General features: G+C 37.3%; 3 protein-coding genes across 7 annotated transcripts; 1 reads left to right on the top strand and 2 right to left on the bottom strand.

The window, feature by feature from the left end:
• Nucleotides 1–645: 645 nt before the first annotated feature.
• LOC137819214 (uncharacterized) lies at nucleotides 646–2,719 on the bottom strand. Its single transcript, XM_068622994.1, has 3 exons — nucleotides 1,828–2,719; nucleotides 1,394–1,678; nucleotides 646–1,049 (listed from the first exon to the last, which is right to left on the bottom strand). The coding sequence occupies exons 1-3, from the start codon at nucleotides 2,717–2,719 to the stop codon at nucleotides 646–648; spliced, it is 1,581 nt and encodes a 526-aa protein (XP_068479095.1).
• Nucleotides 2,720–6,596: 3,877 nt separating this feature from the next.
• Nucleotides 6,597–10,374, top strand: LOC137818836 (disease resistance protein RUN1-like). Of its 3 annotated transcripts, none has more exons than XM_068622463.1 (5): nucleotides 6,597–7,160; nucleotides 7,240–8,323; nucleotides 8,407–8,661; nucleotides 8,771–9,475; nucleotides 9,904–10,374. In XM_068622463.1, the coding sequence occupies exons 1-5, from the start codon at nucleotides 6,676–6,678 to the stop codon at nucleotides 10,324–10,326; spliced, it is 2,952 nt and encodes a 983-aa protein (XP_068478564.1). In that variant the 5' UTR covers nucleotides 6,597–6,675; the 3' UTR covers nucleotides 10,327–10,374. The 3 variants fall into 3 exon arrangements, with proteins under 3 accessions (XP_068478564.1, XP_068478563.1, XP_068478565.1); XM_068622462.1 differs by having other exon boundaries at nucleotides 8,771–9,496; XM_068622464.1 differs by having other exon boundaries at nucleotides 6,624–7,160; nucleotides 7,317–8,323; nucleotides 8,771–9,496.
• Nucleotides 10,375–11,354: 980 nt separating this feature from the next.
• LOC137818834 (disease resistance protein RUN1-like) lies at nucleotides 11,355–14,739 on the bottom strand. Of its 3 annotated transcripts, none has more exons than XM_068622460.1 (5): nucleotides 13,955–14,715; nucleotides 12,761–13,862; nucleotides 12,323–12,598; nucleotides 11,981–12,187; nucleotides 11,355–11,655 (listed from the first exon to the last, which is right to left on the bottom strand). In XM_068622460.1, the coding sequence occupies exons 1-5, from the start codon at nucleotides 14,467–14,469 to the stop codon at nucleotides 11,617–11,619; spliced, it is 2,139 nt and encodes a 712-aa protein (XP_068478561.1). In that variant the 5' UTR covers nucleotides 14,470–14,715; the 3' UTR covers nucleotides 11,355–11,616. The 3 variants fall into 3 exon arrangements, with proteins under 3 accessions (XP_068478561.1, XP_068478562.1, XP_068478560.1); XM_068622461.1 differs by having other exon boundaries at nucleotides 11,355–11,642; nucleotides 13,955–14,713; XM_068622459.1 differs by lacking the exon at nucleotides 11,355–11,655 and having other exon boundaries at nucleotides 11,666–12,187; nucleotides 13,955–14,739.
• Nucleotides 14,740–19,967: the final 5,228 nt, after the last annotated feature.

Here is a 19,967-nt window from a genome sequence, read left to right as displayed (position 1 = left end):
CGTTGCCCACCCAAACATCTTTCCAAAACAAAATATCCTTCCCGTCTCCCACTCTCCACTTGCAACAATTCTCAAAGGATTTACCCCAATCCTCCATCCCCCAAACCCCCTTCAAGTCTCTCCACCAACTGGAATCCTTAGCATTACTTCTTTGTTCTTGTAAATTTCTCCAGCCTCCGTATTTAGATTCAAGAATTTCTTTCCACAGACCATCATTCTCAGTCTCCATACGCCAAATCCACTTTCCCAGCAATGCTGCATTGAAAAACCTTAAATTCAAAATTTCAAGACCACCAGCTTCTCTAGGCACTCACACACCTTTCTCCACGAGACCCACGCTACTTTCCTTCCTTCGTCTCCCCATCCCCACAAAAACCTTCTCTGTACCTTTTCAAACTCCTTTAACACAGCAACAGGCAGTTTGTACATGGATAAATAAAACAACGTAATGGCAGAAAGCACCGACTTAATAAGACACACTCTCCCTGCCAACGAGAGAAATCTGCCTTTCCATCTACCCAACCTGCTCTTAACTCTTTCTAATACACCATCCCAAAACGAGATTCGCTTGTGACTCCCCCAAACGATCAACCCCAGATATTTGAAGGGAGTTTTCATCACTTCACAATTAAGGATTGCAGCATACTACTGAATCACAGTATGATCAACCCCCACCCCTCCAATTCTACTTTTTGAGAAATTAACCTTCAAACCAGAGGCTAATTCAAAACAGTGCAGAATAACCTTCAGATTGCAGACCGATTTAAAATTCGCTTCACATAAAAACAGAGTATCATCCGCATATTGAAGCATGTTCACCTTAACCTTTTGTGCCCCAACCTCCAGACTTTCCACCAAATTCTTCTCTATAGCTATCCTTACAACACCTGCCAATCCTTCTGCCACAATGAGAAACAAGAAAGGCGCAAGAGGGTCACCTTGACGAAGACCCCTCTTTGGACAAAATTCTGGACTCCCATTTACAAGCACCGACACAGAGGAAGAAACCAAACAAGATTTAATCCATCTGATCCATTTTTCGCAGAAGCCTAGCCTTCCAAGCATGTAGAATAAGAACTCCTAGCTTACAGAGTCATAGGCCTTCTCGTAATCAACTTTAAAATAAACACAACTCTTCTTCCTTCGCTTCACCTCCTCTAAAACCTCATTTGCCACAAGGACACTATCCAATATGCCCCTTCCTTCCAAGAAAGCTAATTGCTTGGGACCAATTAACTTACTCATCACCTTCTTCAACCGGAGAGACAAAACCTTCGAGACTATTTTGTATAAACAACCTACCAAAGAAATAGGTCTGAAGTCGCTTAGCTGCTGCGGATGTCCATCTTGGGAACCAAACAGATGAAAGACACGTTTGACCCCCTGGGCCAACTTCCTCTATCTGCAAACTCATTCACTGCCTTCAGAACATCCTCTCTAAAGATCTCCCAACAGAACTTTAAAAAACCAAAGTTAAACCCGTCAGGACCGGGACTCTTCGAGCTTTCACAACTCCAAATTGCAAATTTAACTTCTTTTTCAGAAATATCTTCTACCAGCATTCTATTTTCCTCCCCAGAAACTGAACTGAAAGCAACATTATCCAACCTTATAGGAACCCCCTCAACTTCATCAAACCGAGATTTAAAAAAATTCCTAACCTTATCCTTTACCACCTCTGTATTATCACACCACAGGCCATCCACAAAAACTCCATTTAAGCCATTTCTCGCCCTCCTCCACTTAATAACCGAATGAAAAAAGCTTGTATTGAGATCCCCATGTTGCAACCACTGATGACCAGCAACACCCGCCTCTCCTCCCTACCCTGCTCGTCTAGATCACTTTCATCATCTCTTTCATCCAGCTCTTGAACTTTCTTGACCAGCTTATCCCCTTCAAGGTTCACATAACCAAAGACCTCCCTATTCCATATTTTTAAATCAGCCTTCAGCTTTTTCAATTTTTCTTTAAACACAAACATGCCTCCCCCATGTACCTCGTAACCATGCCACTTGCTCTTGACAAAATCTTTAAACCTCCCGTCACTCTGCCACGCATCCAAACTTCTGAACGGTTTCGGACCCCAATCCACTTTTGAGACCTTAAGCACTAAGGCGCAATGATCAGAAACAATTCTGCTTAAAACAAATTGTTTACAATCCGGCCACACATCCAGCCATTCCCTGGACACCAAGACCTTATCAATTCTACTTTTAACTGACCCATTTGGCTTGTACCAAGTAAACTTTCTCCCTACCATCGGTACATCCACAAGCTCAGAATTTTCAATAAAGTCATTAAACCCTCTGATATCTCTGCTGTAATCAGACGTGGAGAATAAACTCCTTCTCTCTTCTTGTCTCCTAACAGAATTAAAGTCTCCAATCACGCACCACACCCTATTGTTCTGGCGTCGTCTAAGCTCACCGATGTCTTCCCAAAGAACCTTCTTTTCCCTCAACAAGCTTGGACTATAAACGTTAACTATAACAACCTGAACCCCTCCACCACCCTTCCACACCCCTTCTACAGCAGAGAAATTGTTACCTCTGACAAAATTGACGAGTTGGAATTGGTTGTTTCTCCACATAGTTATGATCCCTCCTGCATTATTTCTAGCACCAACTTCAATCCACCCAATATCATTAGATCCCCACAAATGAAAAACCAACTCCTTACTAACCTTGTCGCATTTAGTCTCCTGTAAGCATAACATATCTGCCTGTTCTTTGCTGATCAGATCTTTAATATATTTTCATTTAATACCCCCTCCTATCCCTCTTATATTCAGACTAACAACCTTCATCATCTGAAACACTGCTCTCCTTCTCAACAACTTCCTGCATACTGCTGTCTCAGTTTTCCAAAGGTTTTAACTTGCTAATAATAATTTCCTCGTCACCAATAAAGGAGAACCCGAGTTCCTTTCCTATGCTCCACATTCTAGCAGCTTCAAAGTTATCGTTTTTCAACCGATTAAGCCTAGATCCATATTGGACAGCACTGTCGATGCTTCGGCTGAGAGGAACATAGGACTCACGACTAACATTGATGTCCAACAAAGCTCGAGGTTGTGAGCCTGTTCCTCCAAAACTGACCAAAGGGACACGGTTGAACTCGCGACTTACAAAACTTCCATCCACTTGACGGGTCGCACCATTGATTGAATAAAAAGGATTCAAGACCTTGTTTTCACTTCCATTTAAACTCCTCTGACCGTCCGCCACCGCACTACTAAACTGGTGACCTACTTCATCTTCCCTCCCATTCACCAGACTCGCACCCTCACAACCTCCTACGTCTCCGCTCCATCCCAATCTTCTGACTTCGTCGATGGAATTGGCTCCAATTGCCGACGACGGCGTGGACACAAGACTGCCACTTGCCGCCGCACTCAAGTCCACATAAAGAACTCCACTGCTGGAAAGCGCCGCTCCGCGAACGCCCCTATCGGACGGTGATAACCTTCCGTTTAGACAGGCGGAGCATCCACCAGAACCGCCACCAACCAGTGCAGGCCGCGACACCTCTTCGCCGCCAACCACTATAGGTCGCGACACCTCCTTACCGCCAACCACCGCAGACCGCATCGCCTCTACGCTTGCAAGCTCCCCTGCGACAACGCACGTGGCAGCCGCCGCCACCGCTGACTCAGTCCCAACCCTAGACGCGTTTCTTTCTTGGGCCAGAATAGGCACAACACAAATTAGGTCATCAAACCATTCCTTCTCCTGAGAAATTAATGTGTCATTAAGACCAATATTCTTTTCTGCACAACCATCTGACTGGGCCCCACTAACTTTATTACTCTGCTCTACCTTTTTTGAAGAAACTGTGGGGTTACCAAAGTGGGAAAAATCATAACCCAAGTTGGACAGATTTACCCCAAAATTAATATTGCACTTAGAATTACACATAACACTTACTCCACCTAGCATAGACTGACCCTTTCCGCAATGATTGTATTTGCATGCGCCACCTTCACCATCTAGCAAGCTTCCATTCACCTCCACAGGATACTGAACCGTTTCCTCCTCTCCTTCTTTTGGTTCAAATCCTTCACCAAGCTCCGAGTCTAGAGAATTGACAGAACCAACTCCTTCGAATTCAACTAAGCTTGCTTCGGATTCTTCCTCACAAACCACTCCCCATTGACGATCAAGGAGCCTCTGCATGGCAACCGGAACCTGTAACTCTTCTTCAAAGGATACGTTGCATAACTTGCCATTAATCTGCACTTGCTTTACCAACTTTGCCACACTTCCTATCGGGATTCTGACACGCAACCGAGCAAACTCAACCACCTCCCTTGTTATCGTGGCGTTGTCAATCTCTACTAACGAACCAACAAGAGACCCAATAGATTCGAAACACTGGCAACTCCAAAGTGCCAGTGGGACACCCCTACATCGGACCCAAACGAATTTTTCATCAACCACAAAACTAGCATCCCAGGGGACGAGAGACTCGAAAATTCCATCTAACAAGTCTTTGTTTCCAACAACTATCTTCTCTAACACTCCCACTTCATCAGAGGATAACAACACAAACTTCTCCCCTAAGGACCTCAACTTCACTGAATTAAATCCACACAACATAAAACTTTCCTTAATGGACATCACATTTTTTAACTCAATAAGTCTCCCTACAAAACACTCCTCCAACCACTTTGTAGACTCTACTGCAACTTGGAAGCAATCCATGCTCGCGTTCTCGACCTTCTTAGAGGCAGACTCATCTCCGTCCCTAACCACCTGAGCAAATGTTCTTTGTTGATTCTTCTGCCTCCAAGTCTTCCTTACCTGTTCATGCTTCCTTATGCCACCCACCTCAGGTTTGAGTGTTTCCTTCCTGCTAAACATAGGTAGATTTACCCACAACTTCCACATCCCAATCCAAATAGCATCAAGCCTCCTCTCTAAAGCGTGTGCATCCACCACCCCTTGAAAACTCACAAACCCGAAACGCCCGTTTCCGGAGTTGAGTCTTCTTGAGATAAAGACGTCGGCAACCCTTCCCCACCTTTGAAAAATCTTCCACATGTCCCTCTTCGCGTACTCATGAGGAAAATTTGTGAAAAAACACTTCACTTCCGCCATTGTGCGTAAAAGTACAATAATTGCTTGGTTGCACTTGCAGAATAGAAACTAGAGAACCATTTTCAAACCCTACCCTGCAACCTCTAACTTTTCAATAAAAATATATTTGTTTAATAATTCTAACATAATGATATTGGAATAATGTTATTCATGTGTACGTGTGGAAGTTAGGTGTAGGTGTGGACTGCAGGTGTATTATTCATGCAGATTGGGTGCCTAATGGAGTCAAGGTTGCAGGGTATTTGTCATGTAGCAGCTGAAGTGTGGTAACTATTGGCATAGTGTATAGGTGGTTGAAAGAAGGTTTCTAACCTTGCCATCCTCCGTACACACAGATGATTTCTCTTTGATGCATAAGCTGAAGGAACTAGCAGGCTCGATGTTGAAGGTTGCTGCATGCAAGGGTAAGTGGCCATGAGCAAGTCAATTGGTGGTATTGACCTGCTGATCTACACAGCAGAATTTAGTGCTAGCAAAGCTGTAGGCCAAGTTAATTGTTGCTGCATAACTTAATTGGGTGATTGCTGTTTTTCCTATCTGGTTTGGTTGAGGCCACTTTTTCTCCAAACTTTTCTAAGATGTTTGGCGCACCCTATGGTTGCTGCTCCAAGTGGCTGGTACATGCTTGTAGAATAGGTGTTGTGTGGATGTAGTTAAGTGTACACTGTTTGGGGTTGTAATGAAGTAAGTTAAGCCGCATATCGGGGTTTTGTTTAAGCCATAAAGAAGAGTAACTAAGAGACTTTATATACCGGTTGGATACCTTAAAGTATCTTTTTTTTATTAATTTATTCATTGTTGATAAAAAAAAAAAATACCATATAATTTTATATTTCAAATAAAAGGGAAAATTACATTTACTTTGTCTTCTTAATAAAATCAATTACACTCACCTCATTTGTATTTTTAGTAATTGATAATAAACTTCTTAAATTTTAGTAAACTGACGTCCAATTCTTTTATTTTATTTATTTAAAAAATAAATTCAGGTGTAGTGACGTTTATCTAAATTGTATTTATACTTTCTATTTTTTACATTATTACAGTGGCCTCTTTAAATATATGTGGAAAGAAAATGTATTATTTTTTATTCTTTTAAAATTTAAAGAGATACGTGCCTAACGTAAAAAGAGAGATAACATAATGCTTTTTAAAATAAAAAGTAAAGTTAATAGGTAAATTTAGGAAAAAGGAGAATATAATTAGAAAAAATAGTGTAATACTTTTTTTTGGTTCATAGTGGGTGTTGGTCTATTTTCTTAAATGGCTAAAGTAAATAATATTAATATATTGAGAGCCTTTTCTAGTATATAATTTTTTTTTTCTGTTTAAAATTTTAGTTTTTTATAAAATAATGAAAGTAATTTTTTTTTTAATTGAAGGTTGTATAATAGAATAAGTTGTAAATATATTATTTTTCTAGAGTAAAATGGGTGCTGCAATTCACGAGCTTCAACGACTATGAAAAATAAATGTATTAATGTTGGGCTAATTTGAATGGTTTTGAGTCTTTTTGACTGTGTTGCATTATTGCTTTCTCTTCTTCTAACAGTTGACCTCATCAATTTCTTCTATGGAATCGTCATCTTCATCATCAAATCTGCCACGGATGTACGATGTGCTTATCAACTTTAATGGAGAAGACATCCAAAGGAAATTTGTTTCTCATCTCGATTCTGTTCTCTCTGCTGTTGGCTTCACCACTTTCCTTAACCACCCTAATGCAGACAACCCTCTTCACATCCAACAACCTATTCTCAATCTCTCTCGTGTAGCAATTGTTGTTTTCACCAAATCCTATTCTCAATCTACTTGGTGTCTTCATCAGCTTCAACAAATCATCAAATGGCACCAAACTTATCGCCGACATGTTCTGCCCGTTTATTACGAAATCCAGCCATCTGATGTACGTCTTCAGATGGGTGATTTTGGAAAAGCCTTCAAAGCAACTGCAGAGCAAGCATTCTCAGGACAACAACTGGAGCATGGCATGTCCAGGTGGAGCCACGCACTCACCAAAGCTGCAAATTTCTTTGGATGGGATGAGAGCAATTACAGGTAAATCACTCACTTACTAAGCGTGTACTTCAATTTTGGTAATACATGACTTGTTCTATAATTGTTATTGACCTTGAAGGAGTGATGCTGAACTAGTGGACAACATTGTTAAGACCGTTCTTAGTTTACCAGTCTTGTCTGTTACTAAATTTCCAGTTGGATTACAATCGCACATGGAGGATCTGATTCGAACTATCAAATATAAATCCACGGAAGTTTGTAGGATAGCGATATGTGGACAAGGAGGATCTGGTAAGACCACCCTTGCTAAAGCCATTTACCATCAAATTCATGGTACATTCACGAACAAAAGTTTCATTGAAGATATTGGACAAGTTAGCGGAATAAGAGGGGATCTTCGTTTACTAGAACAACTCCTTTCAGATGTCCTAAATACAAAGGTAGAGATAGATAGCTTTGAGATGGGAAGAAGTATGATTCGGGAAAAACTTTCTGGGAAAAGGGTGCTCATTGTACTTGACGATGTGCCTAAGTTTGATGCGACATTACTATGGGAATGCCGTCATTGGTTCAGAAGAGGAAGTGTAATAATCATTACAACAAGACCAGAAAACCTACCAAGGATATATCAAGCTGATTCTGTTTTTCGGATGATTCCAATGAACAGAAACGAGTCCCTTGAGCTTCTTAGTTGGCACGCATTTAGAGAAGCAAAACCAAAACAAGATTATCATTTCCTTGCAGAAAGAGTAGTTGCTTATTGTGGAGGACTACCTCTTGCTCTTGAAGTCATTGGAAGTTATTTATATGAAAGGACTAAAGAAGAATGGAATAGAGTACTCTTAAAATTAAAGAAAATTCCTAAGCTTAAATTTGATCAGATATTGAAAATAAGCTTCGAGGGTTTATGCAATCAAATGGAAAAAGATTTATTCCTTGATGTATGTTGTTCCTTTGTTGGTAAGGGCAGAGCCTATGTTAGGAAGATCTTAAATGGCTGTGGAATAGACCCTGACAGTGGAATAAGAGTTCTGATAGAGCGTAGTCTCATACAAGTTAATAAGAACAACAAATTAGGAATGCATCCGTTGCTACGAGAAATGGGAAGAGACATTATTCGTCAAATTTCAAGAAAGGAAACTGGGAAGAACAGTCAACTGTGGTTTGATACGGATGCAGAATATGCACTGTCAGAGAATGCGGTAAGAACATCGTTTATCTATGGTTTTAAAACTTCGTTTGGAAGTTGTTGCTTTCTCATGTGCAATATATTCCTTTTTCTTAGCTCTTTTCATCTAATGGCACAAAAGTCATTCAGAGATTGCCTACCGGAATAGATTTCTTCGGACGCTATCCTTTAGAGGTAATAGACCCATCAAGACTGCTGAAACGAGATTCTGAGTACCATTTTAAGAAACTGAGATGGATCAGTTTGCGAGGGTTTTCTTCAGAATACCTGCCTAACGACTTTTATCTGCATGATGCAATAGCCATTGATGTAAAACACAGTCTTCTTCGATTCGTTTGGAAAGAACCCCAGGTTTTTATCACGTGCCATTCTCTTAAAAATTATTACTTGTTTCCACTTATGATTATTTCGTTTTCTCGTTTTCTTCTCTAATATATTACCAAAAATTATCTTCTTGAAGGTTTTGACGTGGCTAAAAGTTCTTAATCTTAGTCACTCCAATTACTTGATAGAAACCCCTGACTTTTCCGGACTACCAAGTCTTGAACAACTCATTCTCAAAGATTGTCCGAGATTGCGCGAGGTACACCAATCTATTGGATATCTCTGCAATCTTATACTGCTAAATTTGAAGGACTGTACAAGTCTAAGCAATCTCCCTGAAGAGATATATAAGCTGAAATGTTTAAAAACTCTGATTCTATCTGGTTGTTCGAAGATTGACTTAATGGAAAAAGATATCGTGCAAATGAAATCCTTCTTAACTATAATTGCTGAAAATACAACTATGAAACAATTGCCTTTTACAATTGTAAGCCCAAAAAGTATTGGATATATATCCCTACGTGGATTTGAGGGATCGTCACATAATCTTTTTCCTTCTATCATTCGGTCTAAGATGTCGCCAACAATGAATCCTCTATCTTATATTAATTCCTTTATAGAAATGGAGGATAATAGTAGGGATGATATTGCACCATTTCTTAGCAGCCTTGCGAATCTTCGAAGTGTTCTGGTGGAATGTGACACGGAGTTTCATCTATCTGAGCAAGTAAAAACTATAGTGGTCGAATATGGTGGAAATATTACAGAATCAGCAATTTCAAAGAGTCATCTCAAGTCTTTTCTGACTGGTGTTGGAAGATACAAAGAATTCTTCAATACTGTAAGCGATATCATACCTAAGGTTCTTCTCTACCTTTCCCTTTGTTTATTACCTTAACCATCATTTTAGCTGTTATTTCTGAGAACATAAAATAATCCTTTTGAAGTATCTAGTTGAACCTCCAATACTGAACTTTTAGCACCACGACTTCATCTAAAAGTATCTGATTTTAGTTATCAACTAACAAGTCATTATGCTTATACTAAGTACTACCAAATTGATTTCCACTTTCTTGCTTTACTAGCTTCATGATTTCTTTATTCCCATTGATCCTAGAAATATAAACTAAGACAAAAACAGAAATGCATTCTAAATCACTAAAGAAAAGATGGGGATGTATACACAACAAAACTATTAACAAGATTTGTTTTAATCACGTATAGCATTTTTGTTTCACCAAACATGCCCTTGTTTATGACATGATACAGGTATTTGGAAGCAGTGAGTCATGTGATGTTTCTCTCCCAGGTGACAATGATCCTTATTGGTTGGCCCATATGGGTGATGGACATTGTGTTTCTTTCACTGTGCCACAACATCGTGTCGTGAAGGGAATGGTTTTGTGTGTTGTTTATTTATCAACCTCCGAAATCATTGAACCTGAACTTAGTACTGTCTTAATTGTTAATTACACGAAGTGCACATGCCAGATACACAATCATGGCACAGTAATTTCCTTTAATGATGAAGATTGGCATGACATATTGTCAAGTTTAGGATCAGGTGACAAGGTGGAGATTTTTGTGAATTTTGGTCACGATTTGGTGATTAAGAACACAGCTGTCTATCTGATATATGGTGAGCCAAGGAAAAATTCCGTCATTAGATTCATAAAGAAAATTGTAATGTGACTTTTCTGGTATGTCATTTATGTTCTTTTTTGAATCATGTTTATTTTACCCTGTTTCTCAGTCCTCAGTGGTGCTTCCTTGGCTTTGCTTGAGCTGTTTATTGTATTTTTTTTTTTCTGGATTTTACTTTTGTCAATTATTTTCCCTTTTAGCATATAATATTTCAATAGGAATCCTCTTAAAATAAGACATTGCATTATGATATAAAGACAGCTGCTGTTTAATCCTTGTGTCCTTCATTGCAATTTATCTTTTCTGATCCTTTCCTTGTTTTTCATTGAGTATAGCTCGTAGTTATGAGATTCATACTCATTTTACCTGTTTCTCAGTTCTTGCTTCCTTGGCTTTACTTGAACTGTTTATTGTATTTGCTTTGTAGTTTTTACTTTTGTCCATTCTTTTGCCTTTTTAGCATATAATATTGCATTCAGAAATTCTCGTATTTTTCAACATAAGAAGCACCGTAGCCTCATCCCTTAAAGACTAAATTAAACAAAGTTTGATTTCATTTCTCGTTATTTACAATGATTATATTTTTTTATGTCTAATTTTAAAATATTTCATGTTTTTTTTTTCAATTTACATTTATAAGTTTCATTATTGTTTTCTGTTGCGTAAAGTCACCTAATTGTTTTAAATTTTAAATTTTCAACTAATTATTTTCAAATATAGTCATGATCTTACAAATTATTTTAATTTGTTATGAATTCTTTTAAAATTAATTCTTATAAATTAATATTCATTTGATATGTCTAAATATAATCTTTAAAAAATTCAAAAAATTAACCATGTAGACAATTACCGCTAATAGTTAAAAAATTACCCATGTGTACTTTTTATTGACAATTAGTTTAGGCTTTTATGTTTTGTATATAATTTTTTTTATGACAAAAAAAATTAATAAATATGGACTATTTGAAGATTTCAATCCTATTAAAAAAAAAAAACGATTAAAAACAAAAAGATAATCATAGAAAACCTATACCTTATGCTTGCAAGCCCATGAAAACTAAAAAAGCATCATGCTATGATCCAATAAACTGTATAACTTACCATAATTCTTGTTTCCTGCATAATCCAATAAACCATTGCCCTTTATATTTCACAACACGTATTAATAACATACCACCCCGTACTAGCCAAACCACTCTACATATTACATGTTGTCTCATCTTCTTCCCCACATATACTATTACTCATAATTATCCTACATCTTTTCAAATTGGCCTTTGTAGCAATTTTATTTTCTAAAATCCTCCATGTTGTTGTGGTTGTTTTGAAGGCAGTGCCTTAATCCTTCAAAGATGATATTGTTTCTGAAAAATAAAACTGCTATGTGTGTTATTACATTGTATGGTGCACGTTATATATAAATTACACAATACAATAGGTTGAGCTTTAGCCCAAGATACAGAACTGGAAGGCCCAAAAGTCAATAGATATACAAGAAGAAAACGTAAAAAAAAAACACAAACAGGAAACCATGAGAAAAAAAAAACAGAATTCACTTCACCAAGTAACCTTCACTGCCTCCAAAAGCCAATAACCACTCACAAATACCCACCACAGTGAATTAGAATCTTCAAAATGAAGTACTATTAATCTTGAAACAACCAGAGAGGATTAAAGTTCTTAAAGATTTCAACTTATATACCTCTATGGGCAGATTGCTTAGACTTGTGCAGTCTTTCAAATTTATCAGTACTAGATTCTGGAGATCTCCAATGGATTGGTGTACCTTGCACAAACTTGGGCAATCTTTTAGAATGAGCTTTTCAAGACTTGGTAGTCCTGAAAAGTCAGGTGTTTCTCTCAAAAACTTGGAGTGACTAAGATTAAGGAATTTTAGCCACTTTAAAACCTACAAAGATAGTAATTTTGGAAAATATTAGAGAAGAAAATAGAAGAATGCAATAGTTATAACCTGAACCAATTATACTATATCTATTTTAATTAACATGTGAGTTTTAAAAGAAAAAAAGCATGTAATAAATACCTGGGGTTGTTTCCAGACGAGTTGAAGATGACTATGTTTTAAATTAATTGCAATTACATTTTCCATATGAAAGTTATTTGGTATGTACTTGGAAGGAAACCCTTGCCAAGAAATCCATCTCAATTGTTTAGAAAAGTATCCATAATCTCCAATAAGTTGTACATAATCCAGTTGTAGCAGTCTTAATCTCTTCATTTTCTTGAAAGCATGAGCTTTGAAGCTATCTCTGCTGGTTGAATGCAGTTTCAGGGACAGTCCCTGGATAGCTTCTGTCCCCTGTGATGAATATAGCGAAGAGATACAATTGAGAAATCTCTCAATTTCTTTTGATCATTGAAACTGAATGCTGAGTCTAACAAGGTAACAACAGATGCATTGAACTTGAAAATGAAAACACTTTGAAAATAAGTTTCAAAATAATATAAAGAATGTTCTTACAGTATTCTCTTCCAGTACATGTTCTACATCATTCTGAAACCATAATCGACTTCTTTTCCCCGGTTCATTTGGCCAACTCTGATGAATAATTTCTCTTCCCATGTCTCGTAACAAAGGATGCATTGAAAGTTTGTTGTTCCTTTCAAATTTTATAAGACCACGTTCTATGAGAACCGTTATTCCAATATCAGCATATAGTCCACACCCGTTTAGTATCTCTGTCACATAACCTCTCTCTTTACCAATAAAGAAACAACATATATCAAGAAATAAATCCTGTTCCGTGACATTGTATAAACCGTCAAAACTTAATCTCAAGTTCTCTTGAATTTTATTAGTGGGAATTACTTCTGCTTTTAACGATAGACTTTCCCACTCTTTTATTGTCTTATTACATAAAATGGAACCAAGGACCTCAAGAACTAATGGTAGTCCTCCACAGTGAGCAACTATGTTTCTTGCAAGTTCATTGAAGTCTTTTCTTGGTTTCGCTTCTCTAAAGGCATGCCAACTAAAAAGCTCAAGAGACTCATTTTCATTCATATGATCCATTTGATAAACATAATCAACTTTGAGTCGGTTCAGTAGATAAACATCTCTAGTTGTAATGATTATCAGAGTTCCTTGACCGAACCATTCACGATTTCCGCATAGGTTTTCTAATTGGCCAAACTCAATCACATCATGAAGCACAATCAGCAACTTTTTTCGAGAAAGTCCATTCTCGAACATAGTACTTCCCATCCCAACGCTTTCCACCTCGAGCTTGGGTTTTAGGATACCATAAAGAAAATTTTCTTGCAAATCAACATGCCTTTTATCTACTCGATCCCAAACTTCTCTAATATTTTCAATAAAACTCTTACCAATAAATTGACGATAAATTCGATTATAGATGGCTTTGGCTATGGTAGTTTTACCTGATCCTCCCATTCCCCATATCCCTATCATACACACTTTCCTGCAATGATTTTCAATACCTCCAATCACCATTTCCATCCGGGAGTCTAATCCAACAGGAAATTGGGTAATAGACAAGTCTTTATAGTCCAGCAATTCAAGAACGCGGAAAACAACTTTCTCCACAAGTTCAGCATCATGCCTTGAAGATGAAGGGTAATGTATTACTAAAACCTTAGCATATGCTTCATTCAATCTCAAACAGAAGAAAGTACGAAGGATTCATCTGTTTACCTGAAATCTCTGACATCCCAACCACTGATACCTGCAGCTGTGGTGAGTGCACGGCTCCACCTGGACAATGCATGCTCCAGTTGCTCTCCTGAATAGCTTTTGTGTGCAGCTTCTTCCAACGCTTTTCCCAAATCATCCTTCTGATCACGTACGTCCAATGGGTCAATCTCGTAAAATATGGGAAGAATTATTTGACCAAATGTTTCGTGGCATTCAATGATGTTTTCAAGCTGAAGAAGGCAGCAGGTAGATTCAGTGTATGACTTGGAGAAAACGATTATTGCAATCTTAGAGGCTGCTATTGCTCGCATGTGTTCTTCCAGATCTATTCCCTCCTGCAGATTCTCCTCCTTAATCAAAGTTTTGACTTGAGCTTGTAAAAGGAGAGAATGTAGATGAGAAACCAACTTTCTACAGATTTCTTCTCCCCAAGAGTTGATGAACACATCGTATATGAACTGGGGTCCTGACTTTGAGAAGGATGAAGATGATGACGACGAAGAAGTGAACTCCATCAAAGGAATTGAAGTAAACTCTTCAAAGATCTAAGATCTGATAAGACATTTGTGGATAGAAAAACTATATATTTCGTTTCAAAATTTAAAATTACTTCACGAATTACAAGTTCTCATAAAACAAAACAAAAAAGGATTGAAGAAGATGATGATGACGAAGAACAGAAGTCCTTCAAAGGAATTGGAGTCAACACTTCAAATGTAACGCAATAATGTTAAGGATATTAAAATTACAGTTGTTTATGCACTTATCATCTCATCTCTGAGTCTAATAAAGAAATGTCATGATAAAAAAATCTTATAATTTTTTATTCGGCACCCTTTTTTTAAAAAGGGTGGGGACACTTTATTTTATTTATTATAAATAAAAAAACACTTTATAAAAATTTTGTACCAAAAGTGTTGATGAAGACAATGTTGAAATACCATAACACATTTAACTTTTGTTTTAAGAACCAAAAAGAGTTGGAGAAAAGATAATTATATTTAAAAAAACCAGGTTAGTGCTGCAAAGATTAATATTTTTTATACGTAATCTCGAAGTGCCCAATGACACACACCCACAATCACTCTACATTAAATTCCATATATCTTTTATTGATTAAAGTGCTTAGCTGAAGTAAAATTATATTTTCAGAAGATATGAAAGTTTTAAGAGGGGTTTATTAGTAGAGGTTATAATAACCTCTAGTAAGATAATCAAGTAGAGGTTTTTTAAATTCCAGTAAACATCAAACAGTTTTTCTAATAAATCTCAGTAAAGTGTTTTTATTATTTTTTTAATTAAGTCCATCTCTTATTTTTTATTTTGAAAAACTTTAATACTTTATTACTGCAACATGTTCACTCTTCTCCTATAACTTCTCAAATTCTAAAGAAATTCCATCCAGTAAATTATTCTAATTCGATGCTCCTTCACTCTCCTCGATTTCAATCATTCATCCTCTTAAACCACTGATTTAATTCTTTTTATAGTTGCATTAACTCCCAAATGTCCCCCACTAGCTTAAGCATACAACCACTACAGAATTTTTGTCCTCAACAGGAAGTCGTTTCCTACCACCAATCTTCCTTTTCTCCTCAATTCATCATGCTGTCAAGTATATGCTTATGGGTACTCACATTTTTCTACACCTCTGAAATTAATTTCTGTAAATTTGAATCGGTAGTCTAAGATTGTTTTATTCTAGTTAGCAGATGTGACTTAAGGCTTTTGCATTCCCCATTATCCAGTCTAGAAAAGGCATCAACTACAACATTGTCTTGCCCTTTTCTGTACTCTATTGAGAAGTCAAATTCCATCAATTTCACTAACCAGTTTTTTGCTGAAAATCAGTGGTCTCTGGTCCAGGATGTATTTTACGCTGTAATGATTTGTTTTGATAATAAAATGCCTATTTAATTGGTAATGCATCCATCTTTGTACAACAAAGACTACTCCCAACAATTCCTTTTCTTAAATTGAATAAGACTGTTGTTGCTTGTTAAAAGCATCTACCTCAATAACAAAATTTTGTGAGAAGTTTTGGAAGTGTCAAAATTGGTGTGCTACTCATTAATGTTTTCAGCTTGTCAAAAGCTTGTACAGCTATATCAGTCCATGTAAAATTATCTCTTCTTAACATATCAGTTAAGGGTTTAGTGATGACTCCATAGTCTTTAACAAATCGCCTATAATAACCAGCTAACCCCAAAAAAAACCCTCAACTGCTTTAGGGTCTGAGGTAAAGGCCAATTGACAATGGCTGCAATTTTATTAGGATCAGTAGAAACACCTTTCTCCGATATGATATGTTCCAAATATTCCACATTATCCACTGCAAAATAACACTTAGATCTTTTAGCAAATAAAGAATTGAGTCTAAGGGTTACTAGGATTTGTCGCGGTTGTTGATGTTCTATCAAATTCTTACTATAAATGAGAATATCATAGAAGAAAACCAATAAAAATGTCCTCAAAAACTGTTGAAATATTGTGTTCACAAGTCCCTTAAAATGAGCAGGTGCATTCGTGAGGCCGAAGGGCATTACCAAGTATTCATAATGCCCTGAATGTGTTCTGAATGTTCTGAATGTATTTCATATATCTGCAGGGTCCATTCTGACTTGATTGTATCCTGCTCTCAAGTCAATTTTCAAAAAGATTGTGGAACCTTTAGGTTCATCTAACAAATCATAGATTAGGAAACTTGTTTTTCACTGTACCCTTGTTTAACTGTTAATCCACGCATAACCGCCATGATCCATGTTTCTTTCCACCAGAACTACTGGACTCGCATAGGGGTTATTGCTGTTTTGAATTATTCCAAACTTCAAATATTTCTGCATAAGCTTGTCAATAATGTCTTTTTTATTTTTAGCATACCTATAATTCATGTTGCAAGTCATGACCTAGTAGCATGCATTTTGACAAAAGCCTCTACCAACAGTTTCTTTTTTTGGTCAGCGATAATGTTTTGAAAAATTGAAGGAGATGATTGGAATGAAAAATAGAAAATGTTCGAGTTTAAAGGAGGAATTTGTTAAGGATTAAATTCAAAGTTGCCATTAGTTTTGTTTTTCTCTACAAATTTTAAATTTTATTTATAGTATAATTTGAAATATAATTTATAGTATAATTATTATCATAGAACAAATGAATTGGAAAGTCTATTGTTAGACTATGTAGTAATATTGTACATCTATTTGAAATGCAGTAAAAAATTAAAAAAACATTGTCTTTGTTAACATCGGTTAGGTTTGGTGCTCAATTGTTTCTAAGTTTGGTTTGACATCAAGATTTACTGGTAATTGTTTCATTAGCATTCATAGACAGATAGAAAGTCAAACATTTTCAGATGATACTGATGATAAGATTCATCTGTAATGTTGTACCGATAATCACTAATAGATATGATTTGAAGTATCACCGTCAAGAAGTTTCTGCATCTCAACTGCAAAGATCCAAGTTGTATTCTACAGAGAAAAGAAAAAGCATAAGACCATTAGCATAAATCATTTTATAGGAAAACATGGTCAATTTGAAAATTTAATAACATTCCAATTGCACAAGTACTCAAAAACATATACCCAACTGCTAATTTTTGAATGACCAAAATTTGCAAACAGTCATAGAAAAAATAAATCAATAAAATTCTGCAAGTTATAGGACCATTATCATAATTTTCAATATCAAATATTAAGGAAATATAACAACATACTTTTTTTTATCATAAGATTTTCCTCCTATTTAGATAAATTCTTTTCTTTGATATCCAAATTTATTTTAAAAGAATTATATTCCTGCATAAGAGGAGATGGACCAATAAATTCCTACCAACAAAAAAATAGAATAAAGGTAAACAATATCACATAAGCAAATATCTTCAAAACAAATGAAATTTCCATTTATCCTCAATTTCTTTCTTTGTCTTCTTTCACTCGAGATCATTGAGTTCAAACACTAGTCACTCCAAAGTATATCAAAAGAAGATATACCCATAAACTTTACCACGGAGCGAAATGGATAAGAATAAATAGTTCTTCTTTATATTATTTTTTTTTTTTATCAGCAATGAATAAATAAAATTAAAGGGGATACTTCAGGGGTATCCTAATCCATATACAGTAACCTGAAGTGGACCTCCTATATCATCCACAAAAGAAACTCTCCTTTATGGTTGGAGCAGAACAACCTTAAAGTGAGAAAGCCAAACCCAAAAATATAACCAGCAGGTTGCCTTAAAGCAACATTCAACTTTACCGAAACACCCAGAACCGAGACCACCTACATTAACCTCGCCATACGACGAGTTACCCATGCACGTTGCATAACTTCGGCGATCATGTTGACCTTTGCATAACTTCAACGGCCACCGACTACGCACACATGGAGATCGTCTTTTCATCGACCGGCGATCATGTTGACCTTTGCATAACTTCGACGACCACCGACTACGCACACATGGAGATCGTCGTTTCATTGACCGGCGATCATGTTGACCTTGCATAACATCGGCGACCACCGACTACACACATATGGAGAACGTCGCTTCTTCGATCGGCGATCATGTTGACCTATGGAGAACGCCCCTTCATCGATTGGCTATCATGTTGACCTTTGCATACCTTCGACGACCACCGACTACGCACGCATGGAGATCGTCGTTTCATCGACCGGCGATCATGTTGACCTTTGCATACGGCCACCGACTACGCACGCTAGGAGATCGCCGTTTCATCGACCGGCAATCATGTTGACCCGAACGCCGCTTCATCGACCGGCGATCATGTTGACCTTTGCATACCTTCGACGACCACCGACTACGCACGCATGGAGATCGCCTTTTCATCGACCGGCGATCATGTTGACCTTGCATATCTTCGGCGACCACCGACTACTCACATATGGAGAGCGCCAATTCATCGATCGGCGATCATACCTGTTCCTTGTTACATCATATCAGGTTCAATTGATACACATAAGGCACTAATTAGGATTCAAATGGCAATCAGAAAATGAATATGAGAAAGAACTTGCCCTATATTTCAACCATAGCCAAGAGAGAAGCTGAGCCGCTTGAAAGATTTCCTCAGAATCGGGGACCCCTTTTCTAAAAACACCCTATTTCTATGCTCCCATATACAACGTACAATCGCTGCCCACACTCCTTTCCATACCTGATTCTGTTTCTCGGTCATGTGGACAAGGTGGAAGTTCTCAAAATGGCTGCCAATATCCTTATTATTTGGTCCCAAGATACCGTCTAGAAAGAGGTGCTGAGTGGTTTCTTCTGCCATGTTATAGAACACACATAGAGCTGAATTTACTATAATGCCCCGTGATTCCAGGTTCCTTTTAGTTGGTATTCTGTCCCAAAGAATTCTCCACGCAGTAATCATAACTTTTGGTAAAGCTTTGGTCTTCCACAACAAACTAAACACATCACTATTCGGTCCAGTGTCTTGGTTGGTCAGTAGGTTGTATGCAGATTTCACAGTGAAAATCCCCTTGGTATCCCCTCTCCATGTAATAAAATCCTTTACATCTTTATGTAAGACTTCCTTATCTAGAATTTCCAATAATTCCTCCTCCTGGTCCATTTCCCATTGGAACCTCTCCCTCCTCCATTTTAAGTTCCATTGCCATCCACCTTTTCCCCATAAACCGGTCTCCCCCACTATCATGCCTGGATGTAGGGACAGAGCGTATAATCTGGGATATAAATCCTTGAGCTTACTGTGACTAACCCAGTGATCTTCCCACATCCTAATTGAGTCACTAGACCGGACTTTCCATTCTACGGCCTTTTGAAACCACCCTTCGCCCTCACCTTCTCTGCAGATTTTAAGTAGATCACTCCACCACCTTGATTGTTTTTTCATCTGGCCATTGGTATTACTAGACACCATTACATATTTAGACTTCAAAATATCTTTCCATTTCCCTTCTTCTTCACTCATCAACCTCCACTTCCATTTCGCCAATAGAGCAGAGTTGAATTTCCTAATATCTTTGA

The sequence above is a fragment of the Phaseolus vulgaris genome, chromosome 10, assembly GCF_000499845.2.
Source record: "Phaseolus vulgaris cultivar G19833 chromosome 10, P. vulgaris v2.0, whole genome shotgun sequence".
In the NCBI taxonomy this organism is placed as follows: domain Eukaryota; kingdom Viridiplantae; phylum Streptophyta; class Magnoliopsida; order Fabales; family Fabaceae; genus Phaseolus; species Phaseolus vulgaris.
The sequence above is the reverse complement of the archived record's forward strand: the minus strand, read 5'-3'. Positions and strand labels throughout refer to the sequence as shown.

Coding starts and splice junctions, on each gene's coding strand:
- LOC137819214 (XM_068622994.1), bottom strand. CDS start 2,719: ATGTTATGCTTACAGGAGACTAAATGCGACAAGGTTAGTAAGGAGTTG. Junction 1,679..1,827: donor AAGTGATCTAGACGAGCAGG/GTAGGGAGGAGA, acceptor GTGATAATACAG/AGGTGGTAAAGGATAAGGTT. Junction 1,050..1,393: donor TGAGTTTGCAGATAGAGGAA/GTTGGCCCAGGG, acceptor TTGGAAGGCTAG/GCTTCTGCGAAAAATGGATC.
- LOC137818836 (XM_068622462.1), top strand. CDS start 6,676: ATGGAATCGTCATCTTCATCATCAAATCTGCCACGGATGTACGATGTG. Junction 8,324..8,406: donor ATGCACTGTCAGAGAATGCG/GTAAGAACATCG, acceptor CCTTTTTCTTAG/CTCTTTTCATCTAATGGCAC. Junction 8,662..8,770: donor TCGTTTGGAAAGAACCCCAG/GTTTTTATCACG, acceptor ATCTTCTTGAAG/GTTTTGACGTGGCTAAAAGT.
- LOC137818834 (XM_068622459.1), bottom strand. CDS start 14,469: ATGGAGTTCACTTCTTCGTCGTCATCATCTTCATCCTTCTCAAAGTCA. Junction 13,863..13,954: donor TGGGATGTCAGAGATTTCAG/GTAAACAGATGA, acceptor TTCATCTTCAAG/GCATGATGCTGAACTTGTGG. Junction 12,188..12,322: donor TCGTCTGGAAACAACCCCAG/GTATTTATTACA, acceptor CTATCTTTGTAG/GTTTTAAAGTGGCTAAAATT.